Source organism: Ornithodoros turicata, chromosome 6 (genome assembly GCF_037126465.1).
Source record: "Ornithodoros turicata isolate Travis chromosome 6, ASM3712646v1, whole genome shotgun sequence".
In the NCBI taxonomy this organism is placed as follows: Eukaryota; Metazoa; Arthropoda; class Arachnida; order Ixodida; family Argasidae; genus Ornithodoros; species Ornithodoros turicata.
The window spans coordinates 23,966,532-23,982,970 of NC_088206.1; the positions used below are offsets into that span (position 1 = coordinate 23,966,532).

General features: G+C 48.0%; 1 protein-coding gene across 1 annotated transcript; it reads right to left on the reverse strand.

Annotated features, from left to right (window-relative positions):
• Nucleotides 1-13,724: 13,724 nt before the first annotated feature.
• LOC135398363 (uncharacterized) lies at nucleotides 13,725-14,618 on the reverse strand. The gene has a single exon (XM_064629776.1). It carries the CDS (start codon nucleotides 14,616-14,618, stop codon nucleotides 13,725-13,727), a length of 894 nt encoding a protein of 297 aa, XP_064485846.1.
• Between the last annotated feature and the right edge of the window lie 1,821 nt (nucleotides 14,619-16,439).

Sequence of the window (16,439 nt, forward strand, 5' to 3'; positions counted from 1 at the left end):
ACGAGTGGTGGTTTAGCGCGGCATTTTCGGTCTAGACTTGGTTGCACTTGGTCGTTTTTTTTCTGTGGGTTTCGTTCAGCTTTCCTTGATGTGCTGGAAAACACCATGCAGAACCCGCCTGGGAAACCAAAACTCCAAAAAACTTCTTTTACTAATAGCCAGAACTTGTTTGAGCACGCTGAAACGCGCACGCACCGTGATGTGTGAAACGGTTTTCTTCTTTTCATAATGCTTGCTCTTGTTTGATCGCGCAGAACGTTTGGGATATGATATAAAATGGCTTTAAAATAGCGTGGTGCTCTCCACAAACTATACTCGCTTAGTCGATGAGTACCTGCTATATAATCCCCCTACATAGCTCCCTGTCATATTGTCCTGTCTATATAGCTTCCATATCTATCACACCACACGGCATTTTTTTCTCTTAAGATGGAAATACATTTATTTTACTGATGATTACATATGAGATGCACGAACTTTCACTGGTCACTTTTTCTTCAAGTGAGTAAAGATGATTTCGGGCGATCCATCCATGGGAGTCTCTTCTCCAGTTTCAGATCCAGTAATTCACGCATTTCTTGCAACCCGACAAGAATCTACGTGCGTCATACCGGTGTGATGAGGTGAGCCCATTTTTTTGATGAGATGAACTTGTTCATAGTGCGACGATCTTAATATTCCTAATATTCGTACTTCCAGTAGAGAAGGAACGCGGAGGTGCGACCGCACGGGATGTTCTGGAAGAGAGCAATCTCAAATTGTGTTTCTTCATACTCAGTTGAGTGCGTGCGTGCATAGCACCAACTAATTTGTTTAATAAGCGTTGGAGCATCAGTCAAGACATAGCATCACTATGCTTTGTGCTGGATTTAATTAATATCTTATGTTGAAGGGCACCGTCTAAAACTGCAATATGTGTAAACACGGGCTGGCTAAAGCGGTGTGAGCTCTCCACGCGCCATCGGAAATTCATGTTTCAGATATTGCTGCATGGTGCTCGTGAATCTATGTGCCCGTCTGCGAAGGTGAGCCCAGTTTTTCCAAGATGAACTCATTCATAGTGCGACGTTGTGCCCTGAACATACCTACCTTCCAAGACAACACATTGAGCCAACAACAGTGAGTTATGGACAACAGGAGGGTTATCAACAACATTTCTAAGGGTGCTTCCAGTTGTGCTCTGCGTACGAGCTGTGTCGCGTGAAATATACGCTGGCTATGTTTGAACAGAGTATTCTGAGGGGAGCAATGTGAAATTGTGTTTCTTCATACTCAGCTTGGGTTGAGTCTTCTTTTTTTAAGATTGAGTACGTGCGTGCATAGCATTGTTTAATAAGCGTTGGAGGATCAGTGCGTCTTGAGCTTCACCACATAGCGCCACTATGCTTTTGTCATTCTGCTGGATTTAGTTAATTTCGTGTGCTGAACGCGCGCTGTCTAAAATAAAAACGGACCCAAGCTCTATAGGGTTTATTGATCATTCAAGTTGCTTTTCTCTCAAACCAGCTTCTCTGCACAGTATCAACTATCGATGTTTTCTCGATCATGTGCTTCTTCCTGTTTATTTCGAACGCGTGCTGGCTTCCCTGCCTAGCATCACGATGAGTATTTTGCACTTTGTACACATTGAAATGTTTTCTTTTGGGTCTGTCACAAAATTCGTTCTTAAGAATGAACGCGCTCCATAGCATCATTTGCTATTCTGCTTGATTGATACAATTTGTGTGTTGAACTGCAAAGCACACACAAAAACGACCCTAAGCTTGTTCTCAGGGGTGGGCTTGACCTAACACACGCATGCAACCAGGTGAAGCCAACTTTACTCGTGTAGAGTGTGTTTTGAGATGTGTACCCTAAACACGTTTTTTTATTTCCCATTAGCAACTGGGCAGTTTCATTTTAAATCGAACAACGTGTGAAAGTCGTATTTTTTAATTTGCCCAGAAAAAATATATGTTAGAGGACAGCTCAAACAACGCAAATCGCGCCATGTGCGACGCTCGTGCATGGAGTAGTTTCCGCGTAGGAGAGGAGGAAAGTCTGAGGCTGCTTGGGCGCGCTTCCTTCTGGACCGACTTTGACGGAATCTAGCACCGCTGCTTTTATGTCTAAGAACTGGAGGGTTTTTGTGATTATAGGCTGCACCATAGACACTGTCGTCAGCTACCCACAGAAGTCTGAGAGTCACAGATTTTCTGTTAAAAAATGCCAAACTTGGCGTAAACGTTCAAAAAGGGCAAATTTTGTTACCAATTTGCTTCATGATGGAACCTCTGAGAACATTGAGCTTAGTGCCATTCGATAGGACACTGAAAGAGCTTTCGTGCTGTATAGAGCTAATTTTTCTCAGCCCAGTGGTTTCTGTGTTATTAGCTTGAGAATCACACATGGTAGGCGAAAATTGCCAATGTTGCATCTCAATTTTCTCAAAAATGCCATCTTCGATTTCCTTGATTATTTTTCAAAAGGTGGCGTCATGTCTCTACTTTATACGCCAAGTGAGATCATCTTTTATTTTTGCCTGAGAGACTCGCAGCGATTTTTTTGTCAGGCAGGGTGCATGAGGCTCCGGCCTTGCGCGCCCCACCCACGAGCACGCGATCTTCAACCTCCTCTTTGCTACAGGTGTCCCGCTGACGGAGAAATCAATGACCACACTGCGTGAGCTTGTTGTAGTGTCCCCAGAGCGTCACTTTACGTTTACCATGGGAGAGTACATGAGTTGCCTGTGCGCCCTTGACGAGAAGCCCCAGTTCGACGAACATACCGACAAAGCAGTGAGAAGAAACGAACCGCTTCGTAAAGATCTTTATCCCCTGGTAACATCGTAGCTTTTGTTTCAGGTTGTCTCCAGTCCCTCAGGCAGTGTGAAAGACACATCCTTTTCATTGGTAAAAGAACGAAAACCGAAAGTTTCGAAAAACGTAAAATGTGCCCATTGCGAGACCCCTGAAGGTGATGGCTGCCAGAATTGGATTAGCATCATCCGATAGCTTTAGACATGTCCTTTCACATGATATAAAGTGAGTGGGTTCAAGCACATGGATGCCAGAAGGACTACTGAAGACCACACCGAGCGTTTAAGGTACCTGCGGCTACCGGAAACGAGGGATTTTAGTTGTGCGTTGTTCTGTCGGATATTTTGATTCCCACGGTGACACTGACACATCTCGTGGAGGGCGAGCGTGTTATACTTGAGAGCAGCAACATACTGTCATCACAGCGGTCTTACGGGTTTTGTACCACTCGTCGTGGTTCCGAAATAACGCTACGGAGCATAAAACTAATTAAATAGAGCATGCACGCCTTCGGAACTATCACTTATTGCGCCCAAGCTAAGAGGTGGCTGCAACCACGCGGCCGCAAGTTTGTATCCCCAGTATTCTGACCCCTGTGGCCGTAGTTCTGCCACCTTAATATTAACTTGCACGACAGCCTCATAGCGTGCTTATGTGCATTGCCTCAAGCACATGTGCGGGAGAATACTGAATATGCGCACGTGCGTACGCACACGTCGTGCGTGCGACTCCCATGAAAGAGCGTAACAGCAAGTTCAAGTCGCCCACGAAAGTATTGCCCTGCGTCTCCAAAGGAAAAAAAAATAAACATAGGTACCATAAGTGCAAAATAAGTACGTAATGCAACATCTGGGCATTAAATTACAAAGCAAAGACTACGAAGCAAAACGCGCTCGTAAACATATGAAGAGAGCCTTTGTGTGGAAACATCGCTCCACGGAAAGGTAGCCCTACGTCTTAATCAAAAAGAGAAAACGTACTTTACCAGCAGTGCAAAGTACCGGCATAATTCTGCCCCTGTGGAATAAATCGTGAAAAATATTCCAGCTTTTTAGAAATAATTAAGATCGAACATGCAAAATTTTCGCGTACCACTCGTGGTTTTGCGATGCTAGGCGGAGAAAGAATGCGCTTGAACCCAGTCACTTTATATCATGTGAAAGGTCATGTCTAAAGCTATCAAATGATGCTAATCCAATGGTGGCAGCCATCACCTTCAGGTGTCTCGCAATGGGCACATTTTACGTTTTTCGAAACTTTCGGTTTTCATTCTTTTACCAATGAAAAGGATGTGCCTTTCACACTGCCTGAGGGACTGGAGACAACCTGAAACAAAAGCTACGATGTTACCAGTGGATAAAGATCTTTACGAAGCGCTTCGTTTCTTCTCACTGCTTTGTCGGTATGTTCGTCGAACTGGGGCTTCTCGTCAAGGGCGCACAGGCAAATCATGTACTCTCCCACGGTTTGAATGAGCCTGACGGAACTGGGAGACCATTGGGTAAACGTAAAGTGACGCTCTGGGAACACTACAACAAGCTCACGCAGTGTGGTAATTGATTTCTCCGTCAGCGGGACACCCGTAGCAAAGAGGAGGTTGAAGGTCGCGTGCTCGTGGGTGGGGCGCGCAAGGCCGGAGCCTCATGCACCCTGCCTGACAAAAAAAATCGCTGCGCGTCTCTCAGGAAAAAATAAAAGATTATCTCACTTGGCGTCTAAAGTAGAGACATGACGCCACCTTTTCAAAAATAATCAAGGAAATCGAAGATGGCATTTTTGAGAAAATTGAGGTGCAACATTGGCAATTTTCGCCTACCATGTGTGATTCTCAAGCTAATAACACAGAAGCCACTGGGCTGAGAAAAATTAGCTCTATACAGCACGAAAGCTCTTTCAGTGTCCTATCGAATGGCACTAAGCTCGATGTTCTCAGACGTTCCGTCATGAAGAAAATTGGTAACAAAGTTTGGGCTTTTTGAACGTTTATGCCAAATCTGGCATTTTTTAGCAGAAAATCTGTGGCTCTCAGAGTTCTGTGGGTGGCTGTCGACAGTGTCTATTGTGAAGCCTATAATCACAAAAAACCTCCAGTTCCTAGACATAAAATCAGCGGTGCTAGATCCCGTCAAAGTCGGTCCAGAAGAAAGCGCGCCCAAGCAGCCTCAGACTTTCCTCCTCTCCTACGCGGAAACTACTTCATGCACGAGCGTCGCACGGGGCGCGATTTGCATCATTTGAGCTGTCCTCTAACATATATTTTTTCTGGGTGAATTAAAAAATACGACTTTCACACGTTGTTCGATTTAAAATGAAACTACCCAACTGGTGGCTATGTGAACAGCAGGAGGCGGCGGCATGTAAGCTGCTCAGCCTTCTAACGCTGGCTCTGTATAAGTATGAACCAGTTGGATAGAAATGAGTCACCAATGAAATTGACTTTTTCTTTTCACACTCGCGTCGCAGCTGTATACAACCGGCGCCATCTATTGTATATGTAGGGAACCTTCTTCGGCGCCATCCGAGCATGTGAAAAAGTTTCATCGTGAACCAGTGAGCAGCCGGATGGAGGCATGGGACGATAGCAGCTGGAGCCTACCAGCCCCAGGCTAAACCTATTTTATGGTAAAAGTTCCAATATCCCACATTTAAACTTATATTATCTCATCTAGAGATTAGAGGGAGTGACCAATAGCAGTCGGGTCTAGCGATGAGTGGAAGTGACCAATTGCAGTTCGAGCCCGTTAGAGAGCTCTAGACATAAGTGACCAATGAGAGGCTTGTAGTCAGATGGGCCAATGAGCACAACCACTTGTAGTTAGGTGAACCAATAGCAGTTGGTGTCTACCGAGGGAGCCGAGTGACCAAAGAGCGCAAGAGATGACCAGATAGAATTATGGACTAACGATCTCTCTGATGCATCTGAACCAACCCATGCTCTACGATGCTGCTGGACCAGGAGGCTGTTGTACCAACTAAAGGTTGAAATCAACAATTCTCGTGTCTTGTCTGAATCCGCTGCATTGTGGTTTAGGAGCAACAGGCTAGCCAATCACTGTTCAATAGGCTTAGCATGGACCAATCAGGGCAAGCCATCGGCTTAGAATGGACCAAACGGTGTCAAGGGCCAATCACTAGGCTCAGTGTAGACCGGCTTAGAAGTCTTGATCAGTAGGACCAATCAGCATGAAGTGGGTGGAGCCAGTAAAGAGTTGTGCCACGAGATAAGTAGCGTCGACCAATCAGGGGCAGCCATCGGTAGGCTTAGAATGAACCAATCGGTGTGAAGGCCCAGTCAGTAGGCTTAGCGTGGTTTGGCTTAGAAGTCAGTAGGCTTAGAATGGACCAATCAGCATGAAGTGGGTGGAGCCAGTAAAGAGTTGTGCCATCTGGTGCCAGTGGAGTTAGAACGGGCCAGCGAGGGCCAATTGGTAGGCTTAGACTAAGGACGGCTAATCAGAGAACTGGGAGAGTGATCAGCAGGCTTAGCGTCGACCGGCTTGGAAGTCAGTAGGCTTAGAATGGACCAATGAGCATGAAGTGGGTGGAACCAGTCGTGCCACGAGGTAAGTTTGGACATCTGAGATAAAGCCGCAGCGGGGCTGCCGCCGCGCTGGTGAAGGCAGCGGTGCGGGCCCATAAGAGCGCTGGGAGAGTGATCAGTACGACCAATCAGCAGAGCCGGTTAATTAGCATAAAGGATCAGCGTGCACCAATCAGCCTGAAGTGGGCGGAGTCAAGTAATTAGCATAAAGGGGCGGAGCTACGGGCAACCAATCAACGATCAGCTGCCATGGGGGCCAATCAACGTGAAGCGGGCAGAGAACAGTAATTAACATAAAGGGGTGGAGCTACGATTGAGCAATCAACGATCGGTAGGCTTAGCATGAGCCAATCAATGTGAAGTGGGCGGAGCCAAGCCAGCTAATTAGCATAAAGGAGCAGAGCTACGATTGACTAATCAATGATCAGTAGGCTTGGCGTGGACCAATCAACGTGAAGTGGGCGGGGCTAATGGCGGCCAATCAGATGGCTTTGGATTTGGCTTGTGTTGGATTACAAATGGATTGTGTTGGCTTAGAACTGGATTTTGGCTTAGAATTGGATTAGAATTGGCCATCTTGGATTAGAAAAAGTGGCCGTTGTACGTAACGGCTCTTATACAGTATTAAACTATACTACTAACAGCAGCACTTGAAAACGGAAAAGGAAACATGAACGGCTCATTTGCGCGCATGATATCCATATATAGCCGATCTATCCGATGAACTATTACAGTTGTAGTTGTTCCTACATCCATCAGGTGATGTTGCTACCGCGCAAGACATCACAAATGTCACAGATTAAACATGCGGTATACAGAGTGTCTCACGTAACGTGTCAAAAAATTATATTTAAAAATGTACACGTCAGAAAATTGAGGGGTCAACGGTATTCACCTCCAGAGAGTTTTTGCCATCGTGTGAGGACACTTTTATGAATTTTTCGCTATAAGAAACTTAATTTTCCGAATTAAAGTCCGGAAATTGCCTAACCAACCTAACATTTTTTCGTTAGTATTCGTTAGTAGATGGGCAACATTTTTTCGACAGAAGCACGGGTCGGGTTTAACCAACCACGGAAAAATTCATTTCGGGGTACAAAATTAAGGAGCGGAAAAAAATTTGGAACATCAGCTTTTCTGACGCGCGTATTTCAACGGCACACGAAATCGGTCGCAAACATGCAATAAGAGGAGTACATGCCCCTGTTTATTCCCTGCCCTGTACCAATGGGAATCCATGTAGCCTCAGATTATTATTGTGATGTCTCTTCCTTTCCCTTTCCTCTTGCTTTTTGCAGTGTTCTGTCTATCACCTGGGCAGGGGCATGTCCTCCTCTCATCGCACCTTTGCGACCGATTTCGTGCGCCGTTGAAATACATGCGTCAGAAAAGCCGCTTTTCCCCAATTTTTTTCTGGTCCTTACTTTTGTACCACAAAATGATTTTTTCCGTGGTAGGCTAAACCCGACCTGTGCTTCCCGAATCTGTCGAATTAAATTTCCTATGGCGAAAAATTAATAAAAGTGTTCTCACACAACGGCAAAAACTCTCTGAAGGTGAATACCCTTAATTTTCCGACGTGTAGATTTTTCAATATAATTTTTGACACGTTACGCGAGACACCCTGTATGTGGACCACGACCTACTAGATTATAGCGACCATGTGATAGGCACCTCTTCCCAGCGCCGCATTTGGAATCTAGCAGTGGTGTTACTCATCGGTCCTCTTGTTGCTTCCTCAATTTCTGCAATACTTCGTACTTCAGCTTACCTTAGTTTTTTTGCACAAGCAGTGAATGTCCTACTGAATGCTTCTTTCTGAAGTTGATTATCATCAGCATACTACGCGTTTTCATAGGAGCTGTTGCTGTCGTCTATTACGGTAGTCCTACGTCTGCTTCTGCGCGTTCAAAATTCAAATTTCCATTATCCAATCGTAATGTAGATCTCGCGAGCCGATGAGTAGCGCCCCTAGCGGATCGTGCGGACAGGCTCCTCATAGGAGTGGCCGATTATGACATGGTCATTATAATATCTAGCAGGTCGTGAACATAGATGGGAGGTGCGAAAATTTCTGGAATTTTCGTATGTTCATGCTGATAACAGTGCTTGCAATAGCCACAAGGGGCCCCTAACGGAATGCTACAAGAACATGACGAAGGCATAAAGCTGAGCTCGGATCTGTACCATTTTCTTTTGCGTTTGTCCGATGAGGACGCCCGCATAGGCGTCGAAACGAAGCTGCGAAGATTTTGCGACGTGCGCCCTTCGTGAATCTACACTTCGTCGTAACTTTCCCGTACGACGGAGATACGACAGATTCCGTCGCACGAGCTCTTTGTGAATCCGACCCCAGAAGAGTACCTCGGATCCCCACAAAAAACCTTCCGCAAGGCGCGCAGCGAGCTTCAGCGCATCCATGTGAACAATCGCACATGGCCGGTTGCCACGTCCGCGACCAAGCGCTCCCATGCATCGGATAGGCCGCTTATATCACACCAGTCATTCTAGCTCACCATACTATGGGAGTTGCGCTGCCTGTTTAGATATACCTTGGATCAGAGTTCGAGGTAACTCGTTACAAGTAACTCGTTACTGTAACTAAGTTCCTTTTTTTTTGGTAACTTGTAACTTAACTGGTACTTTTGCGCCGTGGTAACTTTCAGAGGAACTCGTTCCTTTTTCAGGTAACTTTGCCAAAGCAACTTAAGTTCAGTTCCAAGTTACTTTTAACTAGCTTTTCACTCACGTCCACATATTTTCTTGCTTTCTCTCCGGTTTCTTCCTTGCATTTTTTGCCATAAAACGTGATATTCAATCAATGACAGTATTTTATTCAGGAAGTAAGGACGCTGCCATTGAAATGAAGCTGAACTATAGGCGACCTGCGGTTCGCCAGAGGCGCCTCTAGCTATTGTGCTACAGCACCCCTCGCGGAAAGCGCGCGCATAGTCATGCTGTAGAGTGACGAGGCGAGTGTGTTGTGTTTGCGCTTAGGTATGGGGGGGCTGAAATCTTCTATGCTGATTTTTCCTTGGCTTGCATGAGTTCACACACTAATAATAATTGAGAAATTTACACGGAAGGGGGTCTGCAGCATGGCTAGCTGCATGCTGCACGTGTAGCCAGGTATAGGGCTGCGGAAAATTTCGTGCACCTGGGGTGCTCAGTAAAAGCGTACACGCTACTACATGAGCTACCGATACTGGCAATGCACGAAATTGAAAAATCCATATGATGCATGTTCCGCATATTGGGCATCTGTCATACCAACAATTCCTATTCCCTACGCTAAAATATACTGAACAAAAATATTGCTTTGGCACAAGGCGAAGCAAATTCATCAGCACGGAACACATGTGGAATATGTCGCACATGTAGGGCACAAGTGTGACCAGAATTCGAGTATTCCGTTTATTTACGTGTATTTAAGTATTTTTATTCTTGTACGTATTATTAATTGTGATATGTTGCACGCCAGGTCCATTGTATCTTCACTAAATCGAGGTGCCCCACTAAGAAGGGTGGCATGACTAACACGGCGTTCATTGAGAGGTGGATTATCATTGTTTCCGCGTCTGCACGTGTCCCCAGAAATCTTCGTCAATGAGAATTACATCGCCTTTTTTGCACATGCTTCAGGAAGCCAGAGTTCACAATGATTTAGAAGTATGTAGCCCAGCCCCCATACGAAATGAAAAGTAGCATGCCTCCTGTCAGCCGCGTCCACGTCGTGATGTGCTTGTCAGTATGCATCAGGAGAGGCCGTGGATATATAAAAAGGGATACTTGCAAAATCGCTCGTCTTGTTACCGACACACTGCATACGACAGTTCTCTTCGTTGGTACCCACTTTTCACTTGGCTGCAACACGCGTTTAAAAGTTTGCGCTCTCCTCACCGTGAAATAAAATGTGCCGCGCATTGTAAATTTTCTCTCCTATCCTTCCCGTGTGACTTTCCGAGAAACGGGTTACAGGAGGCGTGGATATCATCGCGTATCCATCGTTTGATGTGCAGCAATAGTTGCCTCTCGGCGACCAGAGATTAGGATTTTCGATTTCCATGGCACAACATACGAAGAATGTCATAGCTAACGAGCCAGCGAAACAGAAGAGAGCTATCGCTGCCGCGACAGCAGATATATGCACACTCCCGCCACAGTGTGGCGAATGAAAATGAACTATGATGCCTACCATTCGGCCAATCAGGAGTCTCTCAGTTTGGCTCGCTTTTCGGCTCCGTACTGGCTACCATCGGCTTTTACTTTTACTCGTTTTCATGCCCGATGCTCGTTATTCCGTATTCCCGAACTACTATGCAAATTTTGGACAAAATACACATTTATTTGAAACATCGTACTGACTCAATAGTCTGACACAAATATTCACCGTCCGTACAGAGCCCAAATCGTTGCGTTCGTTGACCAAGTTCGAACTCTTAAAACACACGCACACTCTACTACTTCCTGAAGCGAGACGCTCGCACGAGTGCGTGCGATTTCACGGTGAGCATCTCCTTTCGTTGGTCGCAGTGCGAAGGTTTCAACGAAGAGGGAAATGCTTGTCGCACGGACACCGAATCCTGTCCCCGTTGTGACTGCATTTGAAAATGCGACGGCGCTCACAAGTGTTCCTCAGGCGTCAGCTCACCACTGCATTCCAGTTCTGAACTCGAGAGACTGTTCGTACGTAGGATACTTGTGTCGGGAAACATCACAAAACTCGCTGAGTCACTTTGACACACTAACAAATCTGCGACTTCTCTTTGCACAATGCGGTCATACGGTGCTGTCAACTGACATCGTCGAGACGTCGCCTGCCACTTCTTTCCCTTCTCTTCTCGTAACTGCCCTTCCAGACCGGCAGCCCGCGAAAGAATGCCCGGAAGCTGCCGTTTACGCAATAGTCCAGGGAAAATGGCGGGCACCTGAGGGGAAGCCATCTGAGTTTATTTACAAGACTGCAGCCGCAGAACGGTGCTGTTCACCGGAGCCGGACAGGAATCGAAGTGGTGCACGCACCGGTAAAGGCGCGAGAAGAAGCGCGGGTGGTACGGATGGTGCGATCGTCTTCGGCGCCGCCACAGGAGCCCCCCACCTGGAGAAGCGGTAGCGCCCAGTGAACCCTGCGGGGGCGTTTCGGCGGTAGCAGAGGGGGCCCAGATGTAGGCACAGGAAGGGTGGTTGCGGTTTCGTCTAGAAATGCGGGCTTCAGTCTTGCCTTCGCGACGACGTCCTGTCGTCGAGGGAGTTGGACGGTGAAGTGGTGTTCCGAGCGAGCAAGCACGGGGTATGGGCTCTACAATGTCCAGGTGGACGTGGCTGAAACGGGCGTCAGGTGGAAGGAACTGCCCGGTGGGCGGATGAGTGTGCCGATGAACTTTGGCACCCTGGCACGGGATGCATGCGCGGGTCCAGTATCTGATGTCGCGATTGATGCCAGGCCAGATGTATCTGCTGGTGATGAGCTGTTGTGTCGCTCGGATGCTGGGATGGGATAGGTTGTGGAGAACGTCGAATATAAGCTTGCGGTACCGAAGAGGGATATAAGGACGTGGCGTGCCGGTGGAGGTGTGACAAGCCACAGGTCTAGAGGAGTGCGGTAGGGTGATGTCGTCAAAGCGGAGCGGAGTGGAGGTTGACGATCGAAGGGTGAGTAATTCAGGGTCGGTATCTTGACAGGCAGCGATGTCATCCATGGAGGGAGTAGCGGTGCAGGGAAAGGTAAGGGCACCCACGGAGATTCGTGAAAGCGCGTCAGCGACGGGGTTATCCTTGGCGCTGACGTGCCTGATGTCGGAAGTGAACTCGGCGATTAAGGATAAATGGCGAGCTTCGCGCGGTGAGCGGTTGGTAGAGTTCGACGTAATGGCTGAGGTGAGCGGCTTGTGGTCAGTGCACACGAAGAAGTTACGACCTTCCAAGAAATGTTGGAAATGACGTACAGCACTATAGATGGCGAGCAGGTCCCTGCCGAAAGTGCTGTACCGTGTCTCCGGTGGTTTGAGCTTACGTGAAAAATATGAAATGGGTTGCCAGACGCCATGCAACTTCTGTTGAAGGACAGCTCCTAAAGCAGTATTGGAAGCATCCACCATCAGGCATGTTGGAGAGCCTGGAATTGGATACACAAGGAGCGAGGCATTCGCCAATGCGGCTTTGATGGCGCTGAAAGCTTCGATGGCCGAAGGTGTCCAGTCGAGGGTGGTACGCGGCGCAGCAGAAGAAAGCATCGCTTCCAGATGGTGTATGATGGCCGAGCAGCCGGGAATGAAACGCCGGTAGAAATTGACCAGTCCAAGGAACTCACGCAGCTTGCGTTTGGTGGTGGGCTGGGGGAAGTTCCGGACTGCCTCAACCTTGCCGTCGAGGGGACGAATTCCTGCGGCGGTTACTCGGTGTCCGAGGAAGTCCAGCTCGAACACGCCAAACTGGCACTTGGCAGGATTTATGACGGATTGATGACTCGTCGAGACGACGGAAAAGTTGACGGAGGTGCATCATGTGCTGTTCCTCGTCGGCGCTGGCGATGAGCAAGTCGTCGAGATACGCAAAGCAGAAGGGAAGGTCTCGCAATGCTTCGTCTATGAATCTCTGAAATGTCTGTGCAGCGTTTCGCAGACCAAATGGCATCCTCAGGTACTCAAATAAACCAAATGGTGTGGTGATGGCGGTTTTTGGGATGCCGGAGGGCTCAACCGGAATCTGATGATATGCTTTGATGAGATCAACCTTGCTGAAGGTAGTGCATCCGTGCAGATGGGCCGTGCAATCTTGTATGTTCGGCAAGGGATATCGATCAGGAACTGTCACGTTGTTGAGCGCGCGGTAGTCGCCACATGGTCTCCAGTCGCCGGTCTTTTTAGGGACCATGTGTAATGCGGATGACCATGGACTTGACGAAGGTCAGACAAAGCCCAGTTGTAGGAGATGCTCAAACTCCGCGCGGGCGATGGTAAGGCGTTCTGGAGCGAGTCGCCGTGGGCGGCAGTGTACTGGCGGGCCCGTTGTCGTGATGAAATGTGTGACATGGTGCTTGACCGGGCTGTTGACGTTAGGTGGACGAGTGATATCGGGAAACTCTTGAAGTATCGCCTCAAAAACAGACGTGGCGGGAGCCGGAACGAAAGTGGGGTGCCAAAATAACCACTGAAAGCGGCGGCGAAGGCCAACGTCGATGGTGAGCGAACGTTGGCCGTACGTGGCAATGGAGGATGAGTTGACGGCCCGGAGTGGAGAGGTTTGCTGCCGAGTTCTTTTGTAGAACGGCGTCGTCGGAATAATACTGACTTCGGCACCAGTATCCACGAGAAAACGGGTGCCGGAAATCTTGTCCGTGACGAAAAAGAGACGGCACTCAGGGGGGTGGGAATCACTAGCCGCCGTTAATGATCGCCCAGGCCGTTTCCCGACGGCCAAGTACAGGGCTGCTGGCAGCGACGAGCGCGGTTGCGGAATGTGTGATGGTACCAACAGTAGGTGGAGGCCGGTGGTGAAGTGCGGCGGGAGCGCGTGGGGAACTGCAAGCGACGCGCCGGCGAAGGTGTGCGCCGTGAGGGGCTTGCCCCGCGGTTCGGGAAGCGTTGCTGCGACAGGTGTGAGACAAGTTCGGTGAGGCGCGCAACTTCCTGGCGCAGCTGGCCGAGTACGGAATCATCAGATTGCGTATTGCAGGGCATCGCGGCGACGGTGCGAGGGGCGATGTCCAGGTCGCGGTCGGCGAGTTCTGCTAGCTCTGAGAGGGGCAGGGCGCCCGATGCTGCTAGTGACACGCGTACATGGGGAGGGAGTCTCTGGAGGAAAAGTTCCTTGAGGATAGCAGGGTCAATAGATGATGCCTTGTCGCCAAGAAGGAACTGCAGATGGCGGAGAAATTGAGTGGGGCGACGATCACCGAGCTCCTCAGATGAAAGCACTTGCTGCAAACGGTGCTCCTGGGATGACATGAGCCGTTTAACGAGAGCGTCCCGGAGGACTGAATAGGGTTTGTCTGCCGCCGGCGCGAGGAGAATGTCCCGAACCTCAGCGGCGGCGGACGGGGGAAGACTTTCAACCAGGTGCTGGTACTTGGTGGTTTCTGATGTAATGTGTCGCATGTGGAAGAAATTGTCCACCTGGACAAACCAGAGGAGGGGATCATGGGCCCAGAATGGGGGGAGACGGACTTGCGTGGAAGCCGAGATGCTTAATGCCGGGCTGACTGAAGAGGCCGGTACCGCTGACGGCGAAGCAGAAGGGGCAAGGTCCACGTTCGGGTCACCAGCTTGAGGGGAAGCCATCTGAGTTTATTTACAAGACTGCAGCGCAAGAGAAGAAGCGCGGGTGGTACGGATGGTGCGATCGTCTTCGGCGCCGCCACACACCCAAACCACGTGATCCCCAGGAGCCACTCACAGCGTCTCCGAGGTGCAGCGCGGGAAAAAAGCTGGGGCCCAGTGCGCATGCGCAGACCGACCTCCTTTCTCAACCTCCTCTCCCTTCTCTCCTCGGGTTTTTCGTCTCTCCTCTCGTCCCCCCTACGCCCCAGCCACCGTTTGGTTTGTCTTCGGCGCTAGCTGTAGAGCAACGATCATGCTGTCCCAAAGCAGACAATCAAAAGGCGATGGTGTATGACAAATCAAGTTTATTTGTCCTCGGGAACTGCCTCGAAAAAGCTACAGTACATATCTTTTTACGTCTTGTAGTAACAGGCTTCACTGGAGCTTTAGGTGCTTCGACATCGAAGGGCAGTTCAGAAGCCAATGCTGAGCTATGTGCATCGTTGTTGCCCTAGGCTGCGGGAGAACTGAAACAAAACAAAAAAAGTCTATTGATGATCCGTAACTCTGCACGAAAATCACTGCTATGATAGGCAGTCGATCTTGATTTCGTATCTGAACACCAAAGCGCACTTGTCACAAATGTTCGTAGATCACAGTGAATGAACGGCTGCGACATGCATGAGGGGCAACTAGCATAACCACACATAATTTGATTAGCGGCATATCAGAAACATACAAGTTACGGCAATGCACTGCACAATGAAACGCCGCTAACGTACCGAGTGACTCATAAATGTTGTACGTAATACACTTAACGTGATAAACCTGCATTACTTCCTTCGGTCACAAAAAAGTAATCAAACTTGTCTTATCGTTCACCTGCAGTACGTCGGAAAAAGTGCAGACTTCCTCTCTGACGATTTCTGCGTCCTTTGTAGGTGCAGGGATTCCATCTCCATGTCATGTTCGTATTCCCGCTGTTGTGATGATCAGGTGGATGTAGTGATGGGCGATACTATCGAAACATTCGATACTATCGATAGTTTTGAACAATCGATTGTCCAACTATCGAGTGAACCGGAATTTCGATAGTATCGCGATAGTTTTCCGGACTATCGATAGTGTCGTGACAGGACTTCACAGAGCTTCACGTCACTTGAGCCAAGCCAATCCAGCACACCTTCTGAATTCGCGTTTCGCTCCTGCACACTATCAATACTTTATTGAGTTTGAGTTTTATGAATTTACCAATTCACTCCAAAATATTCACTTTGAATTTAACATTTTAGCTTGTTTCTTTTGAAAACTAAACATTCTGAGAAATGTACATTTCGCTGCTGTAAACTACCAATAGTTTGTTGACTAAAAATTTAAATTTTAGCATGTTTGTTTTGAAGACGATATCATCTGAATTCGCGTTTCGTTCCTGCGAACTATCAATTGTTTACCCAATCCGAAATTAAATTTAAGTGCTGCTCCTGCGAACAATCAACAGTTTCTTCACTCCAAATTAAAAATTTGAGAAGGTTTCTTTTGGAAACTAAACTTTCTGAATTCGGGTTTCGCTCTTGCAAAGTATCTATAGTTTATTCACTCCAGGTTTATAATTTCAGCATGTTCCTTTTGAAAAAGAAACTTTAACTCGCGTTTCGCCCATGCAAACCATCAACAGTTCGCACACTGCGAATTTAAAATGTTAGCATGTTTCTTTCAAAACAAAACCTTCCGAATTCACTTTTCGCTCCTGCAAGCTATCAATAGTTTGTTCGATCCAAATTTAAAATTTGAGAAGGTTTCGTTTGAAAACCAAACTTTCTGGATTAGCGTCTTGCTCCTGCA